The sequence below is a fragment of the Narcine bancroftii genome, chromosome 4 (genome assembly GCF_036971445.1).
Source record: "Narcine bancroftii isolate sNarBan1 chromosome 4, sNarBan1.hap1, whole genome shotgun sequence".
NCBI lineage: Eukaryota > Metazoa > Chordata > Chondrichthyes > Torpediniformes > Narcinidae > Narcine > Narcine bancroftii.
Genome location: NC_091472.1, coordinates 27495356 through 27515603, shown reverse-complemented (window position 1 = coordinate 27515603; position 20248 = coordinate 27495356). Strand labels below are relative to the sequence as shown.

General features: G+C 41.5%; 1 protein-coding gene across 1 annotated transcript in view; it reads right to left on the bottom strand.

Annotated features, from left to right (window-relative positions):
• ryr2a (ryanodine receptor 2a (cardiac)) overlaps nucleotides 1–20248 on the bottom strand; it is a 612110-nt gene that overhangs the window by 259073 nt on the left and 332789 nt on the right. Inside the window, exons 45-52 of the mRNA XM_069936123.1 lie at nucleotides 17923–18109; nucleotides 15858–15960; nucleotides 13414–13534; nucleotides 12144–12313; nucleotides 10251–10471; nucleotides 9501–9591; nucleotides 6221–6361; nucleotides 473–636 (exon numbers count right to left, since the gene is read on the bottom strand). Of these exons, the coding sequence (XP_069792224.1) occupies nucleotides 473–636; nucleotides 6221–6361; nucleotides 9501–9591; nucleotides 10251–10471; nucleotides 12144–12313; nucleotides 13414–13534; nucleotides 15858–15960; nucleotides 17923–18109 (1198 nt within the window). The remainder of the gene's footprint in view (nucleotides 1–472; nucleotides 637–6220; nucleotides 6362–9500; nucleotides 9592–10250; nucleotides 10472–12143; nucleotides 12314–13413; nucleotides 13535–15857; nucleotides 15961–17922; nucleotides 18110–20248) is intronic.

Here is a 20248-nt window from a genome sequence, read left to right as displayed (position 1 = left end):
TCAATAACTCTTTCTATACAGCAACATGAAAATAGTAGTCAGGCAAGCCCATGTTATGAGTGTAATGTAGCACCATATATTAATTAAGTTTGGGCATTGAACATGGCAGAAATCAGATGTTGAACCCAGGAGAATGTTAGATCAAATCCAGAAAATTTGCAACAGATAATCTAAATATTTGATATCAAACATCAAGTGCATCAGTTGCACCTGACATTCATTGAAAACAAATAAGAAATGACATTATTGTACTACAAATTATCTGTGCTGTGTGGAGAAAAAGAGTTACGTTAAAAATTAATATGAAAGGTGAAAGAAATCTTTTGAAGTCTCCCCTCATCACTCCCACTTGCATTTGCTCCCTTTCTCTGAAGGATGCAATAAGGTATCACTCAGGTCAAGGCTGCTTCTGACTAGAATAGTGTGAGGGCAGTAAATGAAGGTCGAGCGTTCAAGCGTAGCACTATCAAACCTTGAAGTATCTACAGGCTGGGGGTTGAAGTTTCCTTCGGTATCCACTGAAGACTGCTTCTCCATCATTGCCACGTAGTTGGATTCCATGTAGTCAGGGGGCAGGGCCCCAGCCACAGCACTGAGACAAGGCAAAGCCAACTTAAATAGCTCTTGTTCATATTTCTGCAGTAAGACACAAAGGAAGCTGCATTTGATCTCTTGAAGATAAAACACCCCTGGTTATCGTTCCACACACTCAGTTACATTTGGTCAGCTTCAGCAAATAAAATAATCTACTTGGCTGTGTTCCAGTGCTTATAGGGCATATATTGTCGCATTATTAATCTGGCTTCCCTTTAAATGTCGAGAGATCTGAGCTATTTTTCTACATCTCCATTTGTTTTTCCTTAAAACAATCAATTGATTGTGTATGATTTCGATACTGTAAATGTTTTAGTTTGAACTGTTATAAACAAGAGAGACTGGGCAATATTAACATGCCTTGTGTGAAAGATGAGAATGTTTTTGGATGTGGGGTACATGCCTGATCCATATAACAAGCAGCTCCTCGCTGCTTCCTGATATCTCAAGGGACTCCCGGAGAGCAACAGCTGCTACTGATAAAGCTGCAAAATAGTGACCCAAGGCCTGCTTCCAACCTTCCTTCACTGCTCATCAAAGACCAGAGGGACCTTCAGTTTGGTTGGACCAAAGGAAGGGTGTTTAATTTTTACAATTAATTTACAGAGGTGAGGATGTGCTACTCCTGGCTGAGCTGTGACCGTAAGACATATGAGTAGAATTGTTTTCCGTTTTTCTTATGAGACATTTTGATAAAATGGGTTTGACCGAGAAGAGTACACACAATTTATATTATGTATGTTTTAGATATTATTGGAGCAGCACAAATGATCTGTCTTTTCTTATATTTCAGCCCATATATTGGATTAATATGTGTGCATGTTTTTTAATTAAACTTAATAAAGATATTTTAAAAAGAAAAGGAGTAGAATGAGGCCATTTGGAGCATTAAGACACAAAAACAGAATGTCTCAATAGCACATGGCTAGAAAGATGAGTATTTGGCATCTGCAATCAATCGACTTATGCCCGGACTCATCCACTCTAATTTAACCTGTCATGTTGTTGATGTGACTTTGTTTCCCATTTACAAAATGCAAAAGGCCTCTCTGGTGTCACCAACAACACTGGAGTTTCTAACGTCACCAAGCCCACTGCTCTGGTGCAAAACTATGCCAAGCCATAACATGCATTGGGAATGAGCGTCATTGATCAGGTGATCAACAGTTGCCTTTCACCTCTTTTCTTCCTAACATCCAGAGACTTTGGGTGGTCTTTTCAGCAATTCATTTGGAGTTCTTCCAATCAGGAATACTGCATTCACAAGCACAATTCTTGACATTGGTGAATCGCAGATTGACTGATTGCTATGCAGGGTTCACATGTTCAGTCTGCAAGGGTGACCCGGCCACTGTAATTCTCCACCTCACTCTCACTATGACCTATTGGTCTGTGGCCCTAATGAATTGTTACAATGAGGCTGAATGCAAACTTAAGGAATAGCATCTCATTTTCTGTCCGTCTTCTGGACTTAGTACTGAATTCTCAATTTCAGGGAACTCAATTTCTGCATCTTTAGGAGCTGTCTATATTGGTTCTGCCAGTTTTCTTTCCTCTGTGAGTGCAGGACATGCCCCAGCCTGACCTGCCAAGCATGCCTTCTTGCTCTGCATTTTGCAACTCCTAATTCACTCATTGACCAAATGCAGTAAAACCCCTGGTATCCAGTACCCATGGAGATTGGTAGATGACAGATAAGTAAATTTTTCAGTTGCTTGCGATTGTGTGTTGAATGATTGACGAACTAACCACTAGGGGCCACAAATTTTAAAACTTCAAATTTTTTTCCTATTTACTTTCTGTGATTTTTTTTTTGCAGGTTGCTTGAGGCTGCCGGTTGCTTGAATTCCAGATAAAGGGGATTTTACTGCATAAGAAATACACCAAATTGTTGAAGAACCTCAGCAGGTCCCACAACCTCCATTCTTCAGTGGTTTTATTTACATTATACAATCACAGCATCTGTAGACATTTTTTTTTAACTCCATTGACTAGATATCCTTGTTTTCCCCATGGTCGCTCCAGTTTTGCCCCATCAACTATCCCTCCCAACAGCTTAACAAGCTTCTTCTGTCAACTTCCCCGATGGCTTCAGGCTCTGAGTCTCTTCCCACAGATGCTACCTGAACTGCTGAGTATTTTCAGCATTTCCTATTTGTGGTGAATGCAAACATAATCAAACGTGACTAATAAGTGACAGAATATATTATTATTAAATATTAATGCTCAGCTTTTGGCTTGGAGAATGTGGTGTTCGCACAAATAAAGAAAACTGTCTCATTATGACTTTGTTGTTACAACATTTGTCTTGCAATTATCCCTTGTAGCTGACAGCAAACCTCTGATAATCCACTATCTAGAAATCCCCATGGTTTGGCATTGTCACATTCATCAGGTACAGGTCGTCCCCTACTTACGACCATAATTGGGACCAAAGAATCAGTCGTATCTCGGAATGGACGCAAATCAGAGTTTTGCTCGTGCGGGTGGAGTACTGAAGTCTTAAATCAATGTCTTTGACCAAATATAACAGAGATACAGGGCATTTAAGAGCCAAAATATGTGTACTTCATTTGTCAGTCGGCATCCCGGGTCCATAGGCTGGATGTGGCCATCTTGATTCCTGTGCACATGTACAAGTCTTCGGATGGCACATGCGTAGTTCGTTCACGTATTGGAGTTAGGTTGGCACATGGACGAGAGTTAAGCGCCCTGATGTTATTGAATTCATGCCCTTAACTCTCGCGCATGCACCAACCAAGTTCCAATACGCGAACCCACTGTGCATACACCAACCAAAGACTTGCACATGCGCTCAGGAATCAAGATGGCTCTTCATACTTGCAGAACCTTTTACAGCCTCTCTGTCCTTTAAAATTGTTGAAATGATGGAATGAGACAATTTATCAACAAAGGATAAGTTTTTCCTCGTTTTCCATCTTTCTAGTGCACCTATAGAACAGCGATGACACGCTGGGCACTATATTGTATACGCACTTACGCGTAATTTTTAAAACTTTGGTCGTATATGCAAATAGAGTAGGTCGTGTGTCGAGGAGTACCTGTATATCAGGGGCACAGGGTAGCCAGGGAAAGAATGGAGACCAAAAAAGTTCCCTATGTGTGGAGCCAGGAGAGATGGGTGAGGTTCTAAATGAATACTTCTCATCTATATCGAACAAGAAAGACAGTGAATTCAGGAGGGCTTGGAAAATTATTGGAACCAGTTTTAAGTGGCAGGTGTTCTGTATATTTGGAAAGGCAGCATGACATTATGCTGTGGAAATCCTGTCTCATAAATTTGACAGAGCTTTTTGGGGGGAGATCATTGAGAAGGTTCATGAAGGCAGGGTGGTCGGTGTGGTCCATATAGACTTGAATAAAACTTTGATAAAGCCTCACATGGTAGGCTGGTCCAGAGGGTGAAGGCACATTGGGGGTACTGCTGGAACTGGTAAGACAGCAGCATCTACTGCTAGTGCAGACCTGGAAAGGGTAGGGACCAGAGACACAGCACTTCTCCTCAGGATCTAACTGCCCAGATCTAATGCAGGCTTTAAACAGTCTATTAAAGTTGCCCATTCAGAGCCAGCTCTTCAGCGCTTGACGTCCTGTTCTGCGGAAACTGCCAAAATGTTTGGCCTGGAAGTCAGCCTGAAGAAAACTGAGGTCCTCCATCAGCCAGCTCCCCACCATGACTACCAGCACCCCCCACATCTCCATCGGGCACACAAAACTCAAAACGGTCAACCAGTTTACCTATCTCGGCTGCACCATTTCATCGGATGCAAGGATCGACAACGAGATAGACAACAGACTCGCCAAGGCAAATAGCGCCTTTGGAAGACTACACAAAAGAGTCTGGAAAAACAACCAACTGAAAAACCTCCCACACTCCTATTCGGCTCCAAATCATGGGTCCTTTACCGGCATCACCTACAGCTCCTAGAACGCTTCCATCAGCGTTGTCTCCGCTCCATCCTCAACATTCATTGGAGTGACTTCAACTCCAACATCGAAGTACTCGAGATGGCAGAGGCCGACAGCATCGAATCCACGCTGCTGAAGATCAAACTGTGCTGGGTAGGTCACGTCTCCAGAATGGAGGACCATCGCCTTCCCAAGATCGTGTTATATGGCGAGCTCTCCACTGGCCACCGAGACAGAGGTGCACCAAAGAAGAGGTACAAGGACTGCCTAAAGAAAGCTCTTGGTGCCTGCCACATTGATCATCGCCAGTGGGCTGATATCGCCTCAAACCGTGCATCTTGGCGCCTCACAGTTCGGTGGGCAGCAACCTCCTTTGAAGAAGACCGCAGAGCCCACCTCACTGTCAAAAGACAAAGGAGGAAAAACCCAACACCCAACCCCAACCAACTAATTTTCCCTTGCAACCGCTGCAACCGTGTCTGCCTGTCCCACATCTGACTTGTAAGCCACAAATGAGCCTGCAGCTGATGTGGACATTACCCCTCCATAAATCTTCGTCCGCGAAGCCAAGCCAAAGAAAAAGAAAGGGGCCAACGGGGTTTTTATTTAAAATCCTGCAACTGTGGGGTCTGTGCCTAAATGGCAGTGCCTGTGCCGGCAGCGGTCTTGAGGGGTTGCAGATTCCAGGGCAGCATGGAACAGCCCAGGACACCAGAAACATGCTAACCACCCCCCCCCAAACCCCGGTTGAGAAGGAGAAGCAAAAGAGATGACCCTACAGGGAAGTGGCAGCAGACCACCGAGGGGGGGGGTCAGCGGCTGAAGGATCCACACAGGCTACAGGCTGCAGGAGACTGGCTCATGGGAACCAGGAGTCAGAAAGTGCTTGAGGACAAGAAGGGCACCCGAAGGGCCTCCAACATTGATGTTTCCCTGATCGTGTTGGAGGCTTGAATATGGAGTTTGAGTGGCCAATAGATAGAATAGGAGTCTGTGCAGCTGCTTTGGCTACAGGAGCACTGACGGCGAATTCATGGACACTCATTGACTCTGTCAGGACTCTCTTTTGGTTCTCTTTCTCTTACTGTAAGAGGGGGCTGGGCAATGCTAATGGTGAATGTGTTATGTTACATTTTCTGACAATAAAAGGAACCTTGAATCCAATGTGAGTTGTCCAAGTAGATCCAAAATTGGTCTGGTGACAGAATAAAAATGGTGTACTGCAGGGATTGTTTCTTGGACCATTGCTGCCTGTGATGTTTATACAGAAGCTATGATTTGTGAATGTGTGGCATAGATGATAGTTGGTCACACTGTGGCTGGAAAGACAATCTAAAACTTCAGCAAGGGATAGATCATAAAATTTGAGTGAAGAGTCAGCAGATGGAAATTAACCCTGACAAATGCAAAGTGGTACATTTTGGGAAGTTGAAGAGGTAATATGCAAATATTACATCATTAAGGAATGTTGAGGAAGAGGGACCAAAGTCCTTTGAAGGTGGCAACGCAGATAGATAGAGTGGAGAAGAAGGCAATATGGTATGTTTGCCTTCAAACTCTGAAGCATAAGATATATAAAAAAATATCTGGGACAAAATGTTTCAACTTTTCAAAACATTAATTAGCAAGTGAAACTGTGTGAAAAGAGCTGTTGGTAATCAGAAGCCCAGAACTCTTGTTTTTCCCTTACAGGTACCTTCTGAGACAGGGCATCAAAAATTCCCCAAAATAACTTCCTCGACAAGTGAAGTTCTTCCTCAGAAGCAGCTCCAAAGCTCCCCCAACCTCCAGGGAGACAGTAATACTTCCAACACCTTTCATAATGATTGGTCAATAACTGAAAGGGAAGAGAAGCAGATCATTACCAAACAAAAACCAAGTGTTTTTATTTACTTTCCTTATTCTATTTCCTCCCTCCCCACACCTACCCCCCCCCACCCCCATCTCACCCACAAATTACATAAAATAGAGATCCATGGAGAATCATTCAAGATCTCATTGAATCGTAAAATTCATTGAGATGTACAGAATTCTAAAGGAGCCTGACAAAGCCGATGCAGAATTGGCAGTTCCTCTCGCTGGGTCATTTTTAGTTATGGTTGGCCGTTGAAGGAAGAGACAAGATAATATTTTTTTTTTGCCCAGAAGGTGGTTGAAGCTTCTTTGCTGAGTTTATCCATATAACCATATATATATAACATATAACCATATACAGCACAGAACAGGCCAGTTTGGCCCTACTAGTCCATGCCGGAACAAATCCCCACCCTCTTAGTCCCACTGACCAGCACCTGGTCCATACCCCTCCAATCCTCTCCCCTCCATGTAATTATCCAGTCTTTCCTTAAATGTAAATAACGTTCCTGCTTCAACCACCTCCACCGGAAGCTTATTCCACATCCCAACAACCCTTTGCATGAAGAAATTTCCCCTCATGTTCCCCTTATAATTTTCGCCTTTCAATCTCAAACCATGCCCTCTGGTTTGAATATCCCCCACTCTTAATTGAAAAAAGCCTATCCATGTTGAATCTCTCTGTTCCTTTTAAAATCTTGAACACCTCCATCAAATCCCCCCTCAATCTTCTATGCTCCAGAGAAAAAAGCCCCAGGCTGCTCAACTTTTCTCTGTCACTCAAACCCTGACATCCTGTCAACATTCTTGTGAACTTTCTCTGCACTCTCTCTATTTTATTTATATCCTTCCTATAATTCAGTGACGAAAACTGCACACAGTATTCCAAACGTGGCCTCACCAATGATTTGTACAATTTCATCATAACATCCCAATCTTAAATTCAATACTCCGATTTATGAAGGCCAACATTCCAAATGCCTTCTTCACCACACCATCTACCTGAGTATCAACTTTGAGGGTACTATTTACCATAACTCCTAAATCCCTTTGTTGCTCTGCACTCCTCAATTGTCTACCATTCAATGTATATAACCTATTTAGATTTGCCTTTCCAAAATGCAGCACTTCACACTTATCCATATTAAATTCCATCAGCCATTTCTCAGCCCACTCCTCTAGCTTTCCTATATCTCTTTTTAAGCTACGGTAATCTTCCTCACTGTCCACAATACCACCAATCTTCATATCATCTGCAAACTTACTCATCCAATTCACCACCCCTTCTTCCAGATCGTTAATATATATAACAAACAATAGTGGACCCAGGACCGATCCCTGAGGAACTCCACTAGTCACCGGCCTCCAATTTGACAAATAATTTTCTACCACTACTCTCTGACACCTCCCATCCAACCATTGCTGAATCCATTTCACTACTTCCTTATTTATACCTAATTCCTCCACCTTTTTACCTAATCTCCTGTGGGGAACTTTGTCAAAAGCTTTACTAAAGTCTAAATAGACAACATCCACAGCCTTCCCTTCATCAATCTTTTTAATAACCCCCTCGAAAAACTCTATAAGGTTTATTAAGCATGATTTACCCCTGACAAAACCATGCTGACTACTACCTATCAATCCCTGTACCTCCAAAAATTTGTAAATAGCATCCCTCAGAACACTTTCCATCAATTTACCCACCACAGACGTCAGACTCACAGGTCTATAATTTCCAGGCTTACATTTAGACCCTTTTTTAAACAGCAGAACAACATGAGCCACCCTCCAAACCTCTGGCACTACCCCCCGTGACCAGTGACATCCTAAATATCTCTGTTAATGGCCCCACTAACTGTACACTAGTCTACCTGAGTGTCCTTGGGAATACTTTGTCCGAACCCGGAGATTTGTCCACCTTTATCTTTTTTAACACTGCCATCACTACCTCCTTGGTTATCCTTAAATGATTCATGACCTCCCCACTATTTTTCTTTACTTCAACTGGTACAATATTTTTTTTCCCTAGTGAATACTGAGGCAAAGAAATCATTTAAAATTTCCCCCATCTCCTCTGACTTCTCACTCAGCCTACCCTCCCTATCTACAAGGGGTCCAATTTTATCCCTCACTAATCTTTTACTTTTAATGTACTTATAGAAACCCTTTGGATTTATTTTTACTCTGTCAGCCAAAGCCTCTTCGTGCCTCTTTTTGGCCTTTCTAATTTCTTTCTTAAGATTCCTTCTACACTCCTTGTAGTCCTCCTTCAAACTCTCAGCTCCCTGCTGTTTATACCTCTTGTACACCTCCCTCTTTCTCCTAACCAAATTTCTAATATTCCTCGAAAACCAAGGCTCCTTATGACTTCCAGCCTTTTCTTTGATCCTCACTGGGACATATCTACTCTGTACTCTCAAAATTTCTTCTTTGAATATTGTCCATTTTTCATTTACATCCTTTCCTGAAAAAAATCATGTCCCACTCAATACTCCCCAAATCCATTCTTATTCCTTTGAAATTTGCTTTTCTCCAATCCAGAACCTCAACTTTAGGCCTTTCTTTGCTCTTCCCTAAAACTACCCTAAAACCAGGACAGAGATCAATAAATTTTTAAATATTCAGTAATATTCATACGATACTTTTTGGAAAGTGATACAGAGGTAAAAGATCAGCCATAATCCTACCGAGAGGTGAAGCACATCAAAAGTTCGAATGGCCTACTCCTGCTTCTTCAGTACATCTTACTGTTATCTAAAATCAGTGCCTAAACCTGCCTTAAGAACAACACACTGGGACATGCACAAAAGAGCAAATGAATCGATTTGAGCTTTTAAGGCCGACACAGGAAACTGCAGATGCAATTATCTGGAGCAAGAGAAAAAAAAAACAGGCTATCTCCCTTTGACACACACTCAATCCTGATGCAGGCTCTTCTTTTAATCCAGCTAACTGTTGTGAGGGCACTGTCTAAAAGGATGGTGGGTGTTGCTTTAATATTACCTTTCAAAAAGGGATTACATACATTTGATACTAAGAAACACGACTTGAAAATTTCAAACCTTAACACACAGATATGTGCTGATGGAGGCAGATCACCTTCAAACAAAAGTCTAACTTACTTTCAGAGGCATCTTTGCATGTTCATTTAGAAGAGGAACATCAAATACCAATCTCCTCAGCAGTTGCTGCATCATGGATGGACGCAATTGCCTGGGTGGAAAAGGAATTTGCTGGGATGGGTGATTGATATCCCTTCCTCTTACCAAGCTAGCAAGGCTTAAATAATCACATATAAATTTATTATAACATGAGATTAGTTCCCAAGTGAGATCAGGAAGTTCAGTCATCATGGTTTGAAATTAAATATATGGCAGCATCCAAAAGCACAAAACATCGCAATACATTATACCATTGGTAAAGGTTCCACTATTGTCATGTGATACTACATTTAGAATGGAGCATGCATGAAATTCTTTAACTTTGTATACTGTAAGGCAGTCAGAGAGTCGCCACTTTGTCGAGCGCCCCTCTCTTAAACCTACAGCACCTGGCGTTCCTAGATGGTCTCCCCTCCAAGTACAGACCAGTCATGTGCCCGCTTAGCTTCTGAGATCAGACAATCCGAGGCATATTCCAGCTATTAAGAGCTGTATTGCTTATTGCTATACATAGCTGGACCAAAATACATTCAACTGTTCACTGTTAGTAATGTTGGTGTCTCGTGTTTGTGCTAAACTCACATTGTAATGTCTGTAAGCCAAAGTTTAGCTCAACTGAAATAAATTCATATGAATGATAAAATCAGAGAATACTGTGTGTTTAGCCAAGAAATCAATGATAAATCTCTATCCCTTTCTCTTTCAACTTACCCACAAATTGCAAGTAAGCACTCTTCGATAGCGTCCCTCTGGGCCTTTGTCAGGGAGCATCCTTTAGACAGCCTGTAGACCGTGTGTAACATGGAATCGATGAGGGAGGCATGATGTTCAGTGCCAGCAAAGAGTGGGGCACACTTGGTTAACAGCGGCAAAACAGCCGTGCACAAGTAACGATTCAATGCCAATGCCATATCTGTTGCACTCAAGGCAGCCTAAAGATTTTAAGAAAAGTTTACTATCTTTGTATTTAACCTACCATTGTAGGCTCTTCAAATATAGAGCTTCAGGAATCTCACCTAAAAAGTCACTGTAGTGTACATCTCACTCTAGTTGCCACCCTGCTTATTCTCATGCAGGTAACATTTTTCCCACAGAACCACAGAATTGTAACAGAGAATAAAGGGAACATTTAGCCCACTGATTTTTTTCCATCCCTGAGAAGACCATTCCCCAGCCTTCCATCCTAACCTCCCCATCTCTTTGACTATTAACTGTTGGAACCCCAAATAGTAGCCCAACATAAATGGCACTGATAAACTGTGTTTTGATAATCCCTCACTCAGAAACACTGCAATGAATCTAATTTCTGAAGATGGACAGAACAGTCATTAAAATTCAAAGAATTTTAAATGGAAACAAAACTGCCTCCAATATACCAGCTTCCAGGTTAATGGATCTGAGATGGCCAACAAATTCTCTTGAAGATGTTGGCTTCATCGTCTAAATAATATAATGTAAAAATACTTCATTTGACCATTCATCCTAATGTTATCATTCATCCTAATTTTAACTCAAAGCTGCTTAATTTCCCATGCCAGGATAACTAAAAGCAAGGCTAGAAGGTCACAAATTAAACAAACAGCTTTACAATATTGTTTGTGGGAAGAGTAAGACTGTAAAAGATGAAACATGGACCATGCAATCAATTTACTGGTTAGGTAACTTCATTTCTTGCTAAGACACTAACAGGAAATGGTTATGATCACAGATGGAGGATAAAATGCATTGAAAATAAATGGATGGAAAATAACAGGGTGTTGGGTGGGTGTTTGCCTAAATTCAAATAATTTCTCACAATGGGAAGGGCACTGCATTGGAAATAGACCTGGAATTGGAAAGAGCCCCTTGTGCCCTGTTTAAAAAATGTAATTGCTGCTCCGAGAAGCAGACGAGTTGTGCAAAGATATAACACATGAGAAAAGGATACTGCAGCATTATCTCGGTGTTAGATATACAGTCAGCAATGAATTTTGACTTGGGTAATTTTTCCAGCAGCATTTGATGCTGTGCCAATAGATGCCTTTTTGAGCGATGCTCTACATTTATCACCTAAAATCTACTAGAGGCAGTCATGTAACCATTAATACTTAATTCTAAGCTGTTCAAAATGTTTGTTCCCGTCAGAATTCCTCTAAGGGAAGACAAATTCTATAATTATTCTGTCACATGCTCAGCTCAAGTGGATATATTATTAACTTTTTATCTACTCATTGTCCCCAAAAAAATAATCCTGAAGTGCAGCAGAATAAAAACTGTGCGCAGCCACTGAATTACAGACACTTTCTCCCTCTTTTCTTTTTTTTCCTCTAAATGATTTATTTTCTAAATCTTATATTTACGGAATTGCAATTTATAGTAGTTCTGCATGAGGTGACAAAAAACACCTGATTTTGATTCTAATTCTGAGTGGAAGCATCGATAAGGAAATAACCTTTTTATACCCTTGATTAGAAGCATCTCTTTAGAACACAACTTGGTTTCTTTCATAATTGTTTTTGGTGCATGTGGCTAAAACCCTGAAACATTGTAATATTTGCATCGCATTGACAGCGATACCAAGAGACATGATGCTAGTGAAACTTCAGAGGGCTCTTAGCTACCCACCGTGTCCAATGAGGCAGCAGAACGGAGATCTGGCAAAAAGCCAACTTCCAGCAGATGTAAAAGGAAATCTTGCTCTTCAATCCCGTACACGCGCTCTAGGAACAAAACCATGGCTGCCTTGTGATCAGGACAAAATCCTGCCGACATATCTGGTTCCACAACTGTCCCATCTGGAAGAAAATAACAATATTTATGACGTATTTCCAAATGCTCGCAAAATTTTCTTTGCAAACTTGATTCATTTCATTTGCTTTCAAGAATTCAGAACATCCCATTGACCAAATATCCCCTGCATTTACACAGCACTCTTCACTACCTGACAACATCTCAACATGGTTTACACAGTGAACTATATTTAAAGGGTAATCTCTGCCACAATAGACCTGGCAGCCAACTGCTGCACAGATGAACCCATAAAAAAAAACTAATGCAGCTTTTATGGCATTGAAATAGAGATAAATAATGATTGGTTAGTCCATGTTTATTATCATCCGCTCATCTCCAACCAGACAAAACAACGTTTCTCTGAGCCAAAGTGCAGAATCATGGTTCAAAGAAGCACCATGAGAATTTTTTTTTGTATCTATGTGAGAGGTTGGGGAATTGACAAAATTAAGAAATCAGTGGCGAGTATCAAAGCCAGTAGCACCAGCTTGAAGAACAGCTCACATTAACCATCTGAGAGTCTAATATTTACTAAACAGTATGTATATTTGTTCTGCATATGTATTGTTTGACTGTATGAGTGTTATGTCTGGTTGTATGTCTGCATGTTTTGCAGCAAGGACTGGAGAACACACCAGATTCATCAAGTTCTACTTGTGCAATCAGACAATAAACTTGAAGTTGAACCTTAACACCTATTTAGCACTCAATATAAGATATTAATTTTCTGTCATAAAATCCTGCAAACCTTTTTGGTTGAAGACCATAGCTTGATCCATTAATTTTTCAATGACAATAATTTGATTTGTTCCTTCTCATTAAATATATATATGACGCTGGAACATAATCATACCATGATTGCTTCAAGCAGTCAATAATCTTCTTTGAGCAGTGTTAGTTCTTTGTATCAGAGACCATTTTCATCAATTCTAGGTCAAGCCAATAACCAAGTTACTGCCTCTTATTCCTAACCCAAAAGCACCAAAAATGACTTACATTTTGTGAATTACAATGTGCTGAAAACATAATGATGCAATTAATTTGTTTCTTAATCTGCAGATAAAATCAGTTAATACAAAGCCTTCTTTCAGGGAGACTAACTCACCCTTAGCAACTGTTGGCATCTGGAAGGGAATGCTGATAACGCCTTCCAGGTCTTCCAGAGGAATCAAGGACCGAAGAATGGATTTAATCCGGATTGCCTCACCTTTCCCAGCATTTATGAGCTATTGCAATTAAAAAAAAAGTTGAGATACTTCAACCTGGGGAAACTACACACAATTGGTGTGACAAGATTATCAATGTAGTTTAAAAAGGTTGGTGTCCCTATTTTGGTAGTAATTTTTGCACCTCCTATTCTCTCCTCCCTACCTTAGTCAGAGTTTTACCGATCCAAAACCGACTCCACCAAAAATGGGCTGATCAGATGACCAGAGCTCTCTTTTCTTATGTCACCTGCCTTATCCTTGAGGGACTCGTGAAGCATGGATAGCACAAAAATTCAGAGAACAGGTGGACCGATGATGAGTTAAGACAGGGAACAGGATTCATCAGCGCAACAAGTTAGTATGCATAAATTGGAATTGAGAAGAATACATCAGAGAGAAGGTGAAAATTCAGGGCCATCATGCATTCTGTTCTGTGTCAGAACTGATTCAGAAACATCTGAATGTGCTCACGAGATCCCTATAACACTGGATAAACCCCTCTTGAATTTTATTTGGAAAATTGTTGTTCAAAAGCATGATGAGAAGTTCAGTCGAGACATTTAAGGATTAAAGAAGAATAGTTTGCCACAGACTTGATGGCCAAAAGTTCCTGTTTCCTGTGATGTAAAATTCTAAGGATCAATGGTTATAATTGTGCAACTAGTCTGTAAACCACCATGTTAATCTTGATAAGGAGAATTGACATTACAATTACAAAAGGAGATACTTTGGAACTGAGATAAGATATAAACACATTTTTACAGCTTTTAACACAGTAACCCTTGATATCTGTTCAGTATTAAACCTCTTCATGTAATCAACAAATTGTCCATCTTGCTGTTATGTAGGCAAAATAGCCATGTGAGGGAGATAATGGTACGTTATGGGCATGAGGTGCAAACTAGGATGGAAGTGAGATGTCACACATTGTTTATGGCGGAAGTAGCACAACAGATAATGATTCAGCTGTCTTTTGTGACTCAAGGATAAAGCCCATCTTTAGCTTCATGGTGACTTAAGGGCTGAATGGAAGATTGGTAGATTCTGATGGGCAAGGACGTAGGCAGGAATGAAGAGTTGAGATTACAATCAGCTGAGATCTCTTTCCAGTTCAAGGAGCTGAGTGGACTTCGTCCAATCCTATTGCACAAAACCACAAAGATAAACCTCAGCTGTGTGAGAGTGGCTCCAGGAATCAGTAGCTGTAAGCTACTCATCAATTATAGCCATTGTTAAATACTTAATGGTCTTGATCTTTTATAAAAGTACTTCTGGTTTCTGCTCATTGTATCTCGTGCAAGAACTGCTCCAATTGTACATTGCCAAAAAATCATTCCATTTTTTTTAACTGAACACATAGTTAATATTGTTCACCCTTCTTTTCCAAGAGAATACACATGGTCTTTAATTTGTTTGTATTGCATTTACGGGTTTGGAAAAGTTTGTGGTAGCCTGCATTCGGTTCTGAGGAAATGTATCAGAATATATCATTTAATTTAGACAGCACAGTAACAGGCTCTTCCAGCCCATGGCCCAAATACCCCAATTAACCTACACCTCCTGTACATTTTGAAAGGAGGGAAGAAACCGGAATACCCAGAGGAAACTCATGCAGACACAGGGAGAAGATACAAACACCTCATAGACAGCACCGGATTCGAATCCCAGTCAACTGGTGCTGTAACAGAGTTACCCTAACCACTACAGTAACCATAAACAGGTACACAATCCTTTATCCAGAACCCTTGGGGGACAGCGTGTTCCGAATTTCAGATTTTTCCAGATTTCAGAAAGCCAGATTTAAATCCACCCAAACTGTGCTGCTGTATCCACCCACACCTCCTTCCAGTCTCACTGCCTCTCCCCCCACCCACCTCTCACCAGCCCGATTCACGCTGCCAGTCTCCCCCCTTCACAGCCCGACTCGCGCTATCAGTCTCCCCCCTCACCGCCTGACTTGCGCTGCCAGTCTCCCCCCCTTGTGGCCCGACTCTTGCTGCGATATTCTCTCTTCCCCCCCCCCCCCACCGGCCCAACTCGCACTACCGGTCTCTCGCTGGCCCAACGCGCTGCCAGTCTCCCCCACCCCCCCCCCCCCCCGCCTCGCCAGCCCAACTTGCGCTGCCGTCTCTCTCCCCACTTGCCGGATTTTGGAGCTTTCCGGATTTTAGGTGTCCAGATAAAGGATCGGGTACCTGTTTATTCTTTTGTGAGATCAAGAAAACTAACCATGCAGAATACATCTTCAAAGCAACTTAGTTTGTGGGAAACTATAAAAAGAATAGAAGGTTGGACTGGGTAACTTTCAGTGAATTCTTTCTGAAGTTGACTTGCTACTTACGTGGATCTCTGGCGCACACCGACCCAATAAATCAATTAAGGCAGAGTAGAATGTCATAATAGCATTCCCCATGTGAATGGTATCATCTTCCTCTTCAACATTCCTATTAAACAAAAGCACGAGACGATAGTTCTGCACAGCACACCACCTCTTTGTATTATCAAAGGAAGTGAATCAGATCACACCAACCAAACACTTCAATGACACTCACATAAAAATGCAAACAAAATAGCAAAGAACAGCAACATATACAAGGAGAGAGAAGCAAAATTATTGGAATTAAAGAACAACATTTTATACAACTATGTTCAAGTATCTCTTCCAAAACTTTTGGATGTGCACTGCCACACTGTTGGCCTTCAAAAGGGTCTTGTAAGCAGTGGCTGAGTGTAATAGACTGTTTGCCAATCATGAGTTTAACTTTTGGCTGTGAATTTCCAACAATGTCACTCAATGTTGCAAAACCACTGCTCCTTTCTGTGAAATGGTTTCCCTGAAAACAAAAATCCCTGCAATAAATGACAAGCGTGTTCTAGTTTAATTGGTTCATATTTGGGAATGCAATTGTTATTAATAAGTTATTGACTACAAAATAAAAACTGGGTGTTTCTTTTTTTTTGAGAGGGAAAGGAGTTTACCCCACAATTTTTCTTAACACATAATTTTAAACTTCAAATTTGATTTTTCTAATCAATTTACAAAAACTTAGTGAGAGAATACTTACATGTTTGGTGATCTTGCTCAGCTGCAAGTTCATACCACAGCACAGTTAAACAGGGCAGAAGAATTTAATTGCATGTGGAACCATAATTGCTTAAACATATTACCGTCACTGCTGACAACAATTCAGCTCTCACACGCTGTGGGGATAATTAATTCATCAAGTTGCTCTATTTAAAACATATTTGACGCAAGGGCAGCTGATGAGAAATTTTTCATTCATAATTTTAAAATTACTGCTGAGGTATTGGGGACATGAGTGAGAGCGGGAAAAATGCTTAATCAAGATGATTATGAGTATTCTTCACCAAAAAGCTGAGTCCAGTGGAAATTTTAAACTTGAAACTTGCTGGTGTTAAGGATCAGAGAACAAAGGTGGGCAAAGAAATTCCTCTACATCTCTGTTTTAAATGGGAGTCTTTCAATCCTAAAGTTGTGCCCCCTTGCCCTTGATTGGTCTACCACGGGAAACAACTATACCACTTCTTCTCTATCTAATCTTTTCAACATTTGAAATGTTCCTATCAGATCCCCCTCATTCTTCCGGACTCCAAAGAGTACAATCTAAGAGTCCTTAAACATTCCTCAACTGCTAATCTCTTCATTCCAGGAATCATTTTCGTAAATCTCTGAACCCTCTCCAATGCCAGCACATCCTTCCTTAAATAAGGAGCCCCACACTGTACCCCATACTCCAAGTGAGGCCTCACCAATGCCTTGAAGCCTCAACATCACATCCTATTCCTCAAGATATGAATGCCAACATTGCATTCAGCTTCTTCACCACAGACCTTTATGCTATCCTGCATGAGGACTCCCAAATCCCTTTGCACCTCCAAATTTTGAATGCTCTCTGCATCCAAACCTTTTAATCTGCCTTTTCATTCCTTCTACCAAAGTGCATGATCGTACACTTTCCAACATAGTGCTTCTTCACCCATTCTCCTAACCTATCTAAGACCCTCTGCAGGCTCTCCATCTTCTCCCCAGTGCCTGCCCCTCCACACATTGTATCATCTGCAAATTTAGCCACAAAGCCACTTATTCCACAATCCAAATCATTAACATACAATGTAAAAAGTATAGCACTGGTAACCAGTGGATGCCACTAGTAACCAGTGACCCATAAAAATATAAGTGAATATGAGCATGAAAGCTTTTGTGGAAGTGCGATGAAAGTTCCAACCTGAGACATCGACCACTCTTTTTCTCCCACTGATACTGTTTGACCCACAAGTTATTTTCTTGCTGAAGGCTTTAGTGCTTTGTTTCTTTTAGTTTAGGTGGGGAACTATATATAAATAAAAATCAAGAAGACTGTGGCCAGTGCTTATGGATGACTCACAGGCTTCGACTAGATTCACCAGTTGGTGAAAGGCCATCTCTTGCTGGGTCTTCGGAGATCTTTATGGCTTCCTCCATGGCCGACAGGAGCCCATCCCCTCCTTCTCCTCGCAGGGCTGGTCCAAAGCACTCGGGGCGACGAATCAGCAGCCTTACCACCTCATTGGCATTTTCTTCCACGCTCTCACCTGCAGATGGAGACGTCGCTCATTAAAATAGAATTACCCTCAAACCAAAATGCATCTCAAAACCAAAAGCAGGCAAAAAGCAACACAACCATCTCTTGGATACCACACGCGTTTCTTAAATGTGCCATCATTAAATAAATGTAAATTGGAATTTAATCCTGAAACAATGAAAATAAATCTAGATATAATTTAGTTGAGGATATGTGCGCATGCAGTTGGAATTATCTTGGTTAAAGTAGTTGTAATAGAATTACACAGCATGTTATTGATGATTTTGAAGTATAATTTTACACATCATATAAAAGTTAACACTGCTTCAGCGATGTCATTAACCATTTAGACCAGAATAATGACGATGCTCTGATGGTAGACTTGCAATATTTCAGCAGATTCTACACCAGTGGATCTCATCCTTTTCCTTTCCACTCACGAACCACTTAAGTATTCCCTGTGCCATAGGTGCTCTGTGATTAGTAAGGGATTGCTTAAGGTGGTATGTGGGTAGAAAGAAAAAGTTTGAAAACAGCTTTAATTGTACCTAATTGACTCGTTGTTTCATCATAACTCCAAAGGAAATGGACCAATGACAATTTTTCTCAAGCAAAATATCTCAGTAACAATTGGGTCGAGAGCAGTGATTCTCAACCTTCCCTTCCCACTCACATCCCACCTCAAGCAATCCCTTGCTAATCACAGAGCATCGATGGCGAAGGGATTACTTAAAAGTATGTGAGTGGAAAAAGGTTGAGAACCACTGCTCTATGGTGAACCAAATTGCAAAAATAAATACAAGGCAAGTTTGTCGATCATCACTATTCCTCAGCAAGTGAATATCAGTTTTGCTTTACACGGATGTCTGACTTACCAGTCTAATATATTTATTCACAGCATTCGGTACCACAACATGCAGTTATTACTCAATGGTTAATAAGAGAAAAATGTCAGTCCATGCCCAGTATCCATTGGATGACAATTGTCACTCAGCAACACTCCACACATACACTCTGATCATAAAAATGCCATTAAATAACACTACCTTTACCTTTATACATAGAAAAAAATTAATTGTAATTTTATAATAGAAAGAGCAGAAAGGCCACTCCACGGCATCCTTCAGCCCAGGATGACTCCGCATACATGGGGGCATACAACCCCATCCCCAGGCAGCTATGGGGCGTGCAGGAACTCCTTGACCACCAGGGGCCCACTTCAGTCCTGGGGGATGAACTTGAGCCCCCACCCATCCAATACGACTCTCACACATCGACCCTGGCCCCCTTGGCCACCCCTCCACGCAGCACCATGTCCAGGTTTTTTTTGGGGGGAGGGGTTGGTGGAAATAACCATCTCAATAAAAATCTGCTGATCAAGTCTTTACATCATATTCTATTATTCCAAGGATTTGCTCTATTAAATGGTGATTTCAGCTCCATTCAGAGCTCAGTTGATAAATGCAGGGAATGAGAGGTGCACCGGCTGAGGGTGAGAACAAGGGCATCTAAGGCCAGGAATCGGGATCCAGGTACGACCTGCGGACGGCCGTCTCTGAAGCAAAGTAGCAATTCTGGAGGAAGCTAGAGACAGAGACAGGTACACGCCAGCTTTGGCAGGGAGTGCAGGCCGTTACAGCCTACAAAGCAAGGATGAACACTCTAGATGGTAACTTCATTACTCGATGAGCTGAATACCTTCTATGCCCGCTTTGAGAAGAACCAAACAGTGCCCACTAGAATCCCTGAAAAGGCTGAGGACCCTGTGATATCTGTCACTTAGGGCGACGTCAGAACATCATTCAAGAGGATGAATGCTCACAAGCCATCAAGCCCTGACAGCATATCTGGCAGGGGAATAATAATCTGCACCAATCAACTAGCTGGAGTGTTCATAGACATTTTCAACCTCTTATTGCTGCAGTCATAAGTTCCCACCTGCTTCAAAAGGACATGAATCGTCCCGGTACCCAAGAAGAGTAGCGTGAGCTGCCTCAATGACTACCTCCTAGCCACACTAACTTCTGTGATGAAATACTTCGAGAGGCTGGACATGGGCAGAATTTACATGCACCTAAGTGTTCTCTAGGACCCTCCACGGCTCCGAGTTAGGGCATTCCACCATTGAAAAGGAGGCCCAGTCGATTGT